Source organism: Theobroma cacao, chromosome 2 (assembly GCF_053813885.1).
Source record: "Theobroma cacao isolate CCN51 chromosome 2, ASM5381388v1, whole genome shotgun sequence".
NCBI lineage: Eukaryota > Viridiplantae > Streptophyta > Magnoliopsida > Malvales > Malvaceae > Theobroma > Theobroma cacao.
The window spans coordinates 18410539-18422082 of record NC_142640.1 but is presented as its reverse complement, the minus strand read 5'-3'; the positions used below and the strand labels follow the sequence as shown (position 1 = coordinate 18422082).

The 11544-nt window shown below is 35.8% G+C and overlaps 1 protein-coding gene across 3 annotated transcripts; it reads left to right on the top strand.

Moving 5' to 3' along the window:
* The first annotated feature begins 256 nt into the window (after positions 1 to 256).
* Positions 257 to 11038, top strand: LOC18609047 (mannosyl-oligosaccharide glucosidase GCS1). Of its 3 annotated transcripts, none has more exons than XM_007044015.3 (22): positions 260 to 712; positions 839 to 912; positions 1157 to 1408; positions 2253 to 2421; positions 3017 to 3103; positions 3228 to 3296; positions 3407 to 3500; positions 3809 to 3891; positions 4595 to 4702; positions 5454 to 5575; positions 5729 to 5836; positions 5912 to 5985; positions 6841 to 6966; positions 7637 to 7704; positions 8260 to 8409; positions 8496 to 8546; positions 8807 to 8863; positions 9688 to 9837; positions 10023 to 10114; positions 10267 to 10376; positions 10549 to 10612; positions 10703 to 11038. In XM_007044015.3, the coding sequence occupies exons 1-22, from the start codon at positions 416 to 418 to the stop codon at positions 10845 to 10847; spliced, it is 2550 nt and encodes an 849-aa protein (XP_007044077.3). In that variant the 5' UTR covers positions 260 to 415; the 3' UTR covers positions 10848 to 11038. The 3 variants fall into 3 exon arrangements, 2 of the variants coding, with proteins under 2 accessions (XP_007044077.3, XP_088659584.1); XM_088803458.1 differs by having other exon boundaries at positions 572 to 712; positions 1141 to 1408; XR_016024591.1 differs by lacking the exon at positions 10703 to 11038 and having other exon boundaries at positions 257 to 712; positions 10235 to 10376.
* The last annotated feature ends 506 nt before the right edge of the window (positions 11039 to 11544 follow it).

Here is an 11544-nt window from a genome sequence, read left to right as displayed (position 1 = left end):
CCATATAAAATTTTAAATTATGTTTTGATTAAAACAGTAATATTACACCAATTTATCTTGCATTATCATTTTTTGCAAAATTTTCTTCAATAGGATTTGATATAGTATACTTTATAGTTATTGCTAAAATAAATATCACATCCGTTAAAAAAAACGTCAGATTTGTCTAAACGTCTTCTAAATAATTTTTGTTTATTTATTATGAATTAACAATTTGTGAATACAATTTAAGCAGTCCCAACTCGCACGAAGTTCACTTTGTGACATCAGAGCTTCCGTTCCACGGCCTTTGTATTTTCTGTTAAAAACTGAAAAAAGGAAGACTTCCTAAAGACCTCGATCCACTTCAGTGCAAGGAGAAACGCCGCTCTCAATGATCACTTGAACCTCCGCCCTAGTCAACCCTAATCTAAGAATGACCGGAGGCGGTCGACGGAGCGCTCGAAGCAGAGCCAAGTCATACACCGATGTCAACGAAGACGCTGTTCACAGAACTAAACCAAACTCCAACCTCCGCAGAGATAAAACTAGAGATCGCGGCAACGCGCTTCGAATCCTTAACGTTAATCTTAAAATTGTGCTTGGGTTCGGCATCCTGGCGTCCTTAATCATCTTCTTCTTAGTCAGTCATCTCATTAATCCAGCTGAAGTAGCTCGGAAACCCAGAGTCGTCACTCCATTTCCTGCTCCCAAAATTATGGACTTACCTCAGGTGCACCAAGTGATATCATTTCAATTTTTCAACTATAGAATTTTAAAATGCGACTATATGTATGCTTTAGTATTTGTTTGTTTTTTTATTTTCTTTAAACTGAGGGGGAGACTTGATTTGTGGCAGTTTCAAGGACAGCACAAAGAGAGCTTATACTGGGGAACTTATCGTCCTCATGTTTATCTTGGAATTCGTGCCAGGTAGTATGTTTTCCGTTTCATAGTATGTGATATTTTTTACTTTTATAATTTTGATTAGAGAAGAAAAAATCATGTGAATACGAATATTTATGTTGTATTCATTCTTGCCCTGAAGAGATTGTGAATAATAATGTGCTACAATTTTGCGACATTCCTTGGGTTTTGTGTACTATTTGATTCATCACTTATTCTGAGTGTTCAATCACCACTGATGGGGGTGTTAATTAGCAATTGTAAATGGCAGGAGTCCCCGGTCTTTGATTGCTGGGTTAATGTGGATTGGTATAAAGGATGGGAGGTATTTTATGCGACACATCTGCCAAGATTCTGATGAGCTAAGCACATATGGTTGGACACATCATAATGGACGTGATTTTGGACATCAACTTCTGGTTGACCAAGATATGACTTTAGCAACAAGTTTCTTGAAATCTAAGGGGGTGGGCAGTGGCTATGGAGGAGACTGGACAGTTCGGATTAATGTGCAAAGTCAGGGGTATGTTGGTTCATTTGTTATTTTAGCTTTCCATAGTTAATTGCATATGTTAAACTTGGTGCATTTATTAGTTACTTTTAGAATATGTATCTTGAAAGAGAAACAATTTTCCCTAGTAAGAATGCTGCAAGCAAACCTGATTGAGATGTGAAGGACCTGTTTGGAGTGCCTTGTGTGACAATCCTTTCTTGCACTTTGTATGAACTCACTTGATCATTTGGACTTGTCATGGTAAATTAAGAGCTTATATTGTATATTTGCTTATATTTGAATTTATTGCATTGTTATCAGTTGGTAAATTCATCATGCAGAAAGTGCAATGTTGTTCTTGGAGAAATTTTGGCTATCAGAAACAAGATAAGAAAAGCCAGAAGGAGACTGTTAAAGTTGATTTAGACAGTACAAGAAAAAGGTTGAATAAAAGAAAAATACATTTGTAAATGTATTAAACTGATGATGAGGTCTGTGGGCCTAAAATTTAAAGTGGTTTTCAGATTTCAGTTTTAAGACTAGAATTCTTTAGTTAATATAATGCATGATGTATAAATTTGCCTATATAGCTGGCCCTACACTTTGGAGAATGAGGATTAAGTTCCATATTTGGTGAGGTTAATCTAAGACCTGATCCACTATAGATGGATGAAACATTTCTCCCTCTCTCCACTCCTCTATGCACTCATACTTGCATGTTCATTTCAAGCTAGAATGACAAGATTTGCTGAAACTATCTGTAGCATTTGTTTACTTTCATGCAAAGCACAATGTTCAATTCTGAGTGTGTTCTTAGCTGAATATTCAAATTTCTAATGCAATCATTATTATCACGCTCAATTTACATATCTAGGTGGAATGACGAGATGCAGAAAAATGTGCACCTTTTCTTCTATTTGGCTGATGAAGATGGAAATTCTTTAAGTTTAGGTAGAGATATCTTGGACATTCGTGAGAATTCTCTCCTGGCATCAGGGTCACGCACAGACATTGGAGGTTGGCAGCTACATTTAAAATCAGAGGTAAATGGTGATTGAATGACAGAGTTAGAAATGACCAGACTTACTTCTATTTGTTTGAAAATTTGATGCTCGTGATTGAAATTTAGTTTATATGGTAGGAAGTTTTCTTGGCTTACTTGCCATTCATGCTATCAAAGCAACTCAGGTCTCAGAAATCATATTCCTACTGGTTAGCATTTAGGGAAGTGACTGACCTTAATTCCCCACCAGTATAATTTGTATTCTGTTGCTTCAAAATCATTAGTTGTCAAATTGCCCAATTTGACACAATGATATGCGATTTATTAGATATGTTGCAATTTTGAGTACTCTGGATACAAACAAAACAAGACATAAATTATATTAGTTAACTAGTTTGTTTTCTCTGGCTGAATGTCAGCCTCCAAATAGCTTATATACTCCTGTAATATTTGTTTGAAATAGTTAGTTGACTAATAAAACTTTCCTGCCTATATCTCTCACCAATTGCTTGTAAGGTTTCAATATATGGAATTTACTCAATAAAAATTCTAGACTTCAATATTTTTTTGTTTCTGCATAGTTTTTTCACTAGATACTGATCTGAAGCCAATTTTCATATGTTTCTCTTTTGTAGGCTGATTTGGAAGTCCATTATTCTGGTTTCAGGACACCTCATATCCACAATTTGTCTGATCTTGTTCAGGAAAACCTTGCATCCCAAGTATGTTAGATTTTCATATGTGTCCTATATTTCCCTTCAGTTGTTCGAAGCTTATACAAAGTATGTATTGTTTAGTTTTTAGGGGTTCTTTCCTTGACTTCTTTTGTTTGTTATCTCTTACCAGGTAAGAAGATTTAGTCGGCTGCAGCTGCCTGATATCTATGAGAGCTCTTCAAACATTTTAGTTTTTCAGGTATATTATGTAAACACAATTGTACTTGTCTTGAAATATTTTGCATTCTTGTAGTTAACTTTGGTTTGTCTTTCTTGTCTACCTCCTCGGTTTTCAATTGTTATGCACAGATTTCAGGGAGGATTCCACTGGAAACAGATACTGTCTTTGTATCTGGAACTGGTATAAATTCAAGAGTTGAAGAACGCATAAGCAATCTTGCCGGTATCTTTTATTCTCCATAATAAAACTATTGTTAAATTAAGAAACTTTAACAGTATTGAGGTTTTTGTCCTTACACATAAGCAGTTATCATGCTTTATTATCTTTTATCTTAACATTTGATATTTAAAATCTTTAAATCTGTTTTTCAGGTTCAAGTTTCTTTTGGAATTAGATCCTATAATATCATCTGCTGCTAATTAGATTTAAAAAAAAAAAAAAAATTCTATTTTTATTTCTGGGCCTTTCCTGACTTTACAGTGAGTTTTTCTATTTCAAGACTTATATATTCCTTTGCTTTATTAATTTAGGTGTCGCATTGACCAATCAACTAAAAGTAAAACAGAGAGAATTTGATGCCAAATTTGAGAATTGCTTTCAGCTTGCTGACAAGGTATTGATATTTCTTAAGTAGTTTCATTGTTCTGCATGTTCTTTGGTTCTTCCCATTTTATTAGTTATTTTTCAATCTCTATCATCATGCTCTGTCATAAATTGTGTGGCTGTCACTTAGATATCCTTTCTAGTCACCTTAGGTCCTGTAGAAGAAGAAATATAGTAATTGCTTATTTTTGTGCATTGGGTTATCAATGTCAGGAATTGGTTAGAATCTTTGGCCCTGATCAAAGCTGTTTTAATTTAAATTATTGAATCATATAGTACTTTTTTTGTTGAGTATGTTGTTGAATAATGAGACTCATTGTGTCTCATGTCAGACATTTCTGATGCTCCTCTCCCCCATGATTCCTAGAAATGACATACTTCTACCTCATGTATCAATCTTGATAGTTTACTTGGAGAAGGAATTCTTTCCGGTTGCTTAGCTTTTGGGCTATTATTTTAAAACTCAACAGACCAAACTATAATATCCTCTCTTATTTAGTATAAGTTTTATCGACATGGTGTCATGATACATAATTTTGGCAATTAAGAGTTCAGCAATGCTCAATAAGATGCCCTCTTGTAGGCACTTAAGGTCATATCAGTAGCCATTAAGAGTTATTTTTCTTTTCCTTCTGCAGTCTCTCATTTTGTCTGCAGTGGTGTTAATTTTGCTCTTCCAGGAAGATTCTGATGTTGTACCATTGTGCTTGCAGCTTGATTCCAAATCCATTACTGTTGGCAAGGCTGCTATTGGAAACATGTTGGGTGGCATTGGCTATTTCTTTGGCCAATCAAAAATTTCAGTTCCCAAAAATTCTAATGTGAGTGACTTGCAATTTTTTTATTTCTTTTTGTTCATGCAGTCTAATTGTCTTTTTTAGGGACATTTTACTTGCTACTTGATCATTCTAGTCATCACAGTCCTTTGTGGCATAATTCCTGTTTACCTTTGTCCTAACTCTCTGATCATGCCCCAAGAACATAGTAGAGGATATTGGCTATTGGTAGTTGACTTACTTCTCAGTTTAAGTTAACAATTTTGCAAGAGCCAGATACACAATAAACTTCAGGGAGTAAGGTTAAATTGGATTCTGAGAGCTCAATAAATGTATGTTTGCTGGGTTCCAAGTAACAACTTGTTGGCAGCAGTTTCTATGTCCAAAATCCAAAATGCTTCCAGAAGTTTCAGCTGTCATATCATATCTTTCTCTGCCAACAGTAACATGAAGTTGGTGTTATATGATGTTCAATCATTTAGTTCATCTTACTTCAGGATCTCCTGTATATTTCTTATTTGAGTAATTGCAGGGGGTTTTATTCTCAAATAGAAAGGAATAACAAAGACCAGGAAAATTGAGTGATCAGATACTAGATTCTGCTGTATATGTGTAATGTGTCTATTTGTGTGCTCCACACCACGCCCACCCCCACTCCCTTCCCCCCGGGCCTTTTCTACTTTTTCGGTTTGCACGTAACTCTACCAGAAAAAATTTCTAGAGCTTGTATTTATGATTAGCAGTCCCTTGTTTATATTGTCTGACAAAGTCATACAGTGGGGTATATCTCTTGTAGGTTAAAAGTCATGATGATTTTCTTCTATATTGGCCAGCTGAGCTATACACAGCTGTTCCAAGTCGACCTTTCTTTCCAAGGGGATTTCTCTGGGATGAAGGTTTTCATCAACTACTAATCTGGTTAGTTGCACATTTTTGTGAGATAAATATCTTGCTCCATTTTTTTTAAGTTTATTTCTGCAGTAAGCCACACAATCCAGAGTTGATTACTATGTATCATGTTTATCATGCCCGTGGCATGTGCCTGCATGTATGTCCACAAATGTTGAGCAGGCGTTGGGATCTTCATATATGCTTGGATATTCTAGGACACTGGTTGGACCTGATAAATATTGATGGTTGGATACCTCGTGAGCAAATTTTGGGTGCTGAAGCACTAAGGTAACTTGCAGTAAATTCAAAGTTCCAAGTTTATCAGGTTATATAATTCTGAGGTTTTTTATGGTTTAATTGCAGTAAGGTTCCAGCGGAATTTGTTCTGCAGCATCCAAGTAATGGAAATCCACCAACACTATTTTTGGTTTTACGTGGTAAGTTGTTTTCAAATTAAATTGTCCTATAATGCTGTTGGGAGGGTGATTTAACTCCATCAACTCATAGGACAGAGAAGGATTACTTCAGAGTCATGAAAAGCTTTGGTCCTAGGCTCTTTTGCAGTGGTATGCTTTTCAGCGCAGTGCATCACTGGATTGTTATCTACCAACACCGGTTTAAGTACCTGCAAGTCATTTTTCTTAAAGTAGATGGGAGATGTTTTAATCTAAATTCAACCAGTTATTTTCTGACCTTGGAGCAATTTTGACTGTTAGATGGATAATTCTCCTATTACCAATCGAGTGATTCTGCAAAGTACTCATATTAATATGATAAAGATTGTATCAGATGATTCAGATCTATGGTGTTAGATTGAGAAGTCAAAGTCTAGTGGTCTATGCTTTACTTTGGGAATTTGACTACCATGCTTGGACATAGGTTGATAAAATAAATTTAGATTTAGTTCCACAGCAGAGATACAATAATTGGATGAAGTGCAAGAAGATGAGCATAGATAATAAGAATTTGATTTGTGAATATATAATATTTTCTGAGGAGTTGGAGATACCCTGCCAAACAAGCAGAAATATGATAGTATTTGGTGATCATACACGTGCAGGCAACAAAAATGTGCATGGCCTAATGGACATGAAATCAGGCTCTTCCTTCGCTTGTGTTTTCTAATTTGTTTGGAGTCTTAAAATTTTTTGAATTGGTATGATTGACGGATGTTGAGTAATTTGAAATTGTAGTTCCCTTTCTTTGTACTCTGATATGCATTATTTTCCCTGCATTAAGATTCCATCATACACAATACACGATGTGAAATGTAGTATGAAATTCTCTTTCAGATCTGGTTAATGGTATAAAGAAGAACAAGTTCTCAGCCACTGAAAGCAATGAGATCATTTCCTTCCTACAGCAGGCTTTTGTTCGGCTTGAAGCATGGTTCAAGTGGTTCAACACTACCCAGTCAGGTATATTACTAGTATTTTTTTTTCAGGCAGGGTGTTGTCGAAAAGAATGTGTGTTAGCAGTGGTGATCCCCACCCCCCTCCCCTCCCTCCCCCCCTTGGGTTTGGTTGGGGTTATGTGATAAATGTGGTTGAAGTTTATCAGGCACTAGAATCGAGTCTCTGTCACATCAGTATATATATGTGCAATGGCATTATGATGTGACATTGAATATAAAGCAGGCAGAGTTTGGCAAACTTTACTGACATTCATACTCAGCATTTTCTTTACCCCCGTGTGTTGTGTCACAGTTGTAGTCATAACTGTATAAAGCAAGAAGTTCAGGGCAGGAGGATATTATTGATGTTTTACAATGTAGTTTAAATTCATACAGATATAAACAACTAAAATTCTTTAAATTTTTGTATTAAATTTGCTGGTAGAATGGCGATAATAAAGTATTAACATGTCCAGAACAACCTATGTGGCTGGGCTAAGGCTTTCTTGAGTTTGTTACTCAAGTAACTTTTTTGGAAGCACATTCTTTGAACTGATTTTTAGATCTATTAAATGCCCTTGCCATGGATACATGGAGAAGCCATTTTGAATTATTGAGAACTTGAGGTAATGAGATTTACCTTTTTTAAACCCTCCCCACTCCTTTTAATTCTGCTATTGATTTTATGATAACAGGAAAGGATATTGGTAGCTATTACTGGCATGGGAGAGACAAATCAACAATTCGTGAACTAAACCCAAAGGTTCTATGTTTCAGCATTTTGTCAAACATTGACAGTCATATGTAAACAGAAACTTTTGCTTTCTTTTGAAGCCCTTAAACAATAGTGCGTGATGTTATTAGCTTTCAAATGATTGTTGTTTCCTTTCAGAACATTCCATGGAAACAATTTTTCTGGTAAACTACATGTTTTTCTTAATGAGCTTGAGCCTTGGGGTCAAAGCAACAAAGTTTTGTCAGGGTAGGCTGCAGCTGTTTGGCCCATAATGTGTCAGAAACTTGGCTTGCAAAATCTTTTTCCTTGAACTGTTGGAAACCAAAAATCTTTTATGATGTTTGGATTTGGGGCTACTAATTGGATGTTTTAGGCACCGTTGGATTCTGACCTTGTCTGAGGCCTAAGGGCAATTGGAATCCATGGTTTTGGAGACAAGTCAGCTTATCCTAGCTTTGTTTGGAGCTTTGGTTTGCAGAGATAGTTTACCTTTTTCATTTTGCATAAGTTTTATTTTGAAAAAAACAAAGCTTCTTTTTGAAGACCTCTGTAGTAAATGGAAATGGTTTCTGCTGTCTCCAGACACTGTCATCTGGGCTAGATGATTATCCTCGTGCATCACACCCAAGTGAAGATGAACGCCACTTGGATCTTAGATGTTGGATGCTTCTTGCGGCAGATTGCTTGCATTCCATTGCAGAATTGATTGATAAGGAAAATAAACCTGGAAAGGTAGAAATGCATAATGAGAAAAAGCATTCTCCGAGTTATAAGAAGTTACCTATTAATTAATAGATCTTGGAAATGAATTGGTGCAGGAGTATGGTTCTACAGCTAAGCTGCTTTCAGACTTTGATATTCTGAATCAGGTTTGTCTTTTGTCATCAGGTTGTCTGAATTGTTTTCTTATTACTTTTTGATGCTCTTAATGGGTGATACCTGATTCATTAAAAAAAATCTTTATAGTAATGTTATTTTACACAGATTCCTCTTTCCTTTTCATTCCATCTTCTCTGCGAAGAGCACAATGTAGAAGTGTCTTAGAATTTTTTCAATGTACAAGCAATTCTAATTATTGCTCTTAAAATTCTGCTTTTTCCATGTCTCATTGGTCTTGATGCTTTACCAGATGCACTTAGACCATGCTTCTGGAGCTTATTTTGACTTTGGAAATCATACAGAAAAGGTATGCTGCTTGTATTTTGGTTTTTTACATAAACTATATTATCTAGTAATTTATTGACCAGTGAATGATTCATGTTAGACCTGTTCTCCATTTTATCTGGCAATATATGCAGATGAGGCAGATTTTTTTTTTTTTGAAAATTATGCAATTTTACTGCTGAATGCCAAAGTAAAACAACTTTGGACTTTTATGAATACAATAAGATAAAAATAAAAGTAACTGAAAAATAGAACCCCCAGAAACATTATATCCGGACTTAGGGATATCCGGATGCTCTCAATATAGAAAACAGGACAGAACTCCTAACAAAAGAAAAACTCCTAGCTCCCAACATTAGACATAAAGCTGTCTGAAGCGTGACAAGCTTGAGAATGCAGTCCGAATCATGACAACTTTATTCATCCATGCACAGCATCCTTGACTACTTAGTCCAAGCCTTACTAGTATAATAATGCTGTCCAAAGAGTACGTGTCTGAACAGAGTAGTCCTCACCAACTCAAGTTGCTGCAGCAATCAAACAAACCTTATATCCGTGTGAAAGCATATCCAATCAGCTCACTTATTTAATGCTGATGCTAACTAAGCAAACAATTATACTTTGGGCATTGAAATTTTCTGGGCTGTTCCGTGCCTGTTTTCATAACTGGAGTGTCAACTTTCTGATTCAATATGCTAAAATGCCCCAACATTATAATGTGAAAATTGAATTTGTTCAGTTAAGTAGATTGTCATGCCATTGGCTTAGATTTATGACTCTGAACTTTATTATACCTTGTTTCAAAATTTTTCATTGAAATTAGCTCTCTGCTGTTAATTATTATAGGTCCGTTTAAGTTGGAAAGAAGTGACTGTAGGAAATACTCATGCAAATCGAGAGCTTGTTCGGGAGGTATTAGAAAGGCCAGAGCTGAAATTGGTTCCTAATCTTGGTTATGTCAGCCTTTTCCCATTTATGACCAGAATTATTCCACCTGTAAGTTTCCTAGATGATCTCATGACCAAATTAATATATTATCAGTTCTGTGGTGCTTTTGCTATGTTGTCTTTGTAAACAGTTTGAAGCTCTTTTTATATGTTTTACTTTTTATTCATCATTATAGATTTCTCATGTTATGCTGTTTTTTTTTTAATAGAATTCTTATATTATACTTTGTACAGGAATCATGGATTCTGGAAAAGCAGCTAGACCTCATTTCAAACCAGAGCATCTTATGGACTAATTATGGACTCCGTTCACTTGCCAAAACCAGGTATTCCTGAGCAATGTATTGGTTATTCTGTTCAGTTTAAGGCTATGATTTACTTTTTTTTTTGAAAGGCGGCTATGATTTACTTGATCTTCTTGTTTTATTTGCTTTAATGAATCCAAGTGTCTTCTTGCATGTCTTCTTCTATGCCGTAGCTCCTTGTACATGAAACGCAACACAGAGCATGACCCACCTTATTGGAGAGGTCCAATTTGGATGAACATGAACTTCATGATTCTTTCTTCGCTCCGGCATTACTCATTGGGTAAATGATCTTCACCTCTCACACCTCTCCTCTTCCCTCTTCTTTCTAAAACCACCACCAAATTGAGAACAGGAAAAGAGAAAATGAAACATTAAAAACGAAGAAAGTTAATACTTTTCCCTTATCTTCTGATGCCTCTGGTTCTGCTGATCTACTGAGTAATTTTCTGCAGAGAAAGGACCGTACAGAGACAAAGCCAGAGCCATTTATGATGAGTTGAGACACAATTTGATAAGGTACAAATCACATCCTGCCCACCTTAGGTCTATTACTACGCTCAACCGTTTCTTAAGTTCAATTCATATACTTTTGCTACAATGTCGCAGAAATGTTGTTCAAAACTATCACAAGACTGGGTTTTTGTGGGAACAATATGATCAGAAGCAGGGCAAGGGAAAAGGTGCACGTGTATTTACTGGTTGGACATCACTTCTGCTATTAATCATGGCAGAAGCTTACAATGAAATGTAGGACATTGTGATTAAAATTAAATTTTTTTTTAGAACAAAGTAGTAATTTTAAACTGCAGGTAAGTCCTACTCCTTTAAAGCGTTTGTACGTCACAGATATGGTCATATGTAGGTATATGATATGAAGCCTTCTTAACCCCGCACATTGTTCATTCAGAGTGCCTTTTAGCCCATCGCTTATATGGGAGCCAAGCCAAGTTCCCTAAAACTTTACCTTTCTTTTTTTTTGTATTATGCGTTTTCTTTTATATGATTTAGTTTACTTTCTTAGAAACTGACCAAGTTCAAATTGGTTCCGAGTTCCTCGACCAACTTGAACCAAGTACAGAAGGGTAAAACTCTCTAAGCATTCTTTTCAATAAAACATTATAGATTAAAATGGGCACGGCTCAGAACACCTCAGAGAGCTAAGCCGAGGCCCATCCATACGTAGGAATTTTATATTCAAATATTAAAAATTTATTTTAGATATTATTTTATTAATGCAATAATAATTTGGACAGAGCGCAGGGTCAATATTGAAAACTTCAACCCAAGAGATGGAAGGGTGTTGGGGTTAAGGCTTGAGGTAACACGGCCCATAAACACCCTTGACGCTCATTTCTTGGAATAAAAAATGATATTCAAGGGGAAGGGGATAGATATATTATCCAATCAGGTTATGCACCGATAGATAATAAACTCAAGTCAGAGTTACG

Bases quoted from the DNA above. Each gene is read 5' to 3' on its own strand.
- LOC18609047 (XM_007044015.3), top strand. From the start codon at position 416: ATGACCGGAGGCGGTCGACGGAGCGCTCGAAGCAGAGCCAAGTCATAC. The intron at 3,501-3,808 runs GTATCTTTTATT...TTATTAATTTAG, and splicing joins ACGCATAAGCAATCTTGCCG to GTGTCGCATTGACCAATCAA. The intron at 10,613-10,702 runs GTACAAATCACA...ACAATGTCGCAG, and splicing joins TTGAGACACAATTTGATAAG to AAATGTTGTTCAAAACTATC.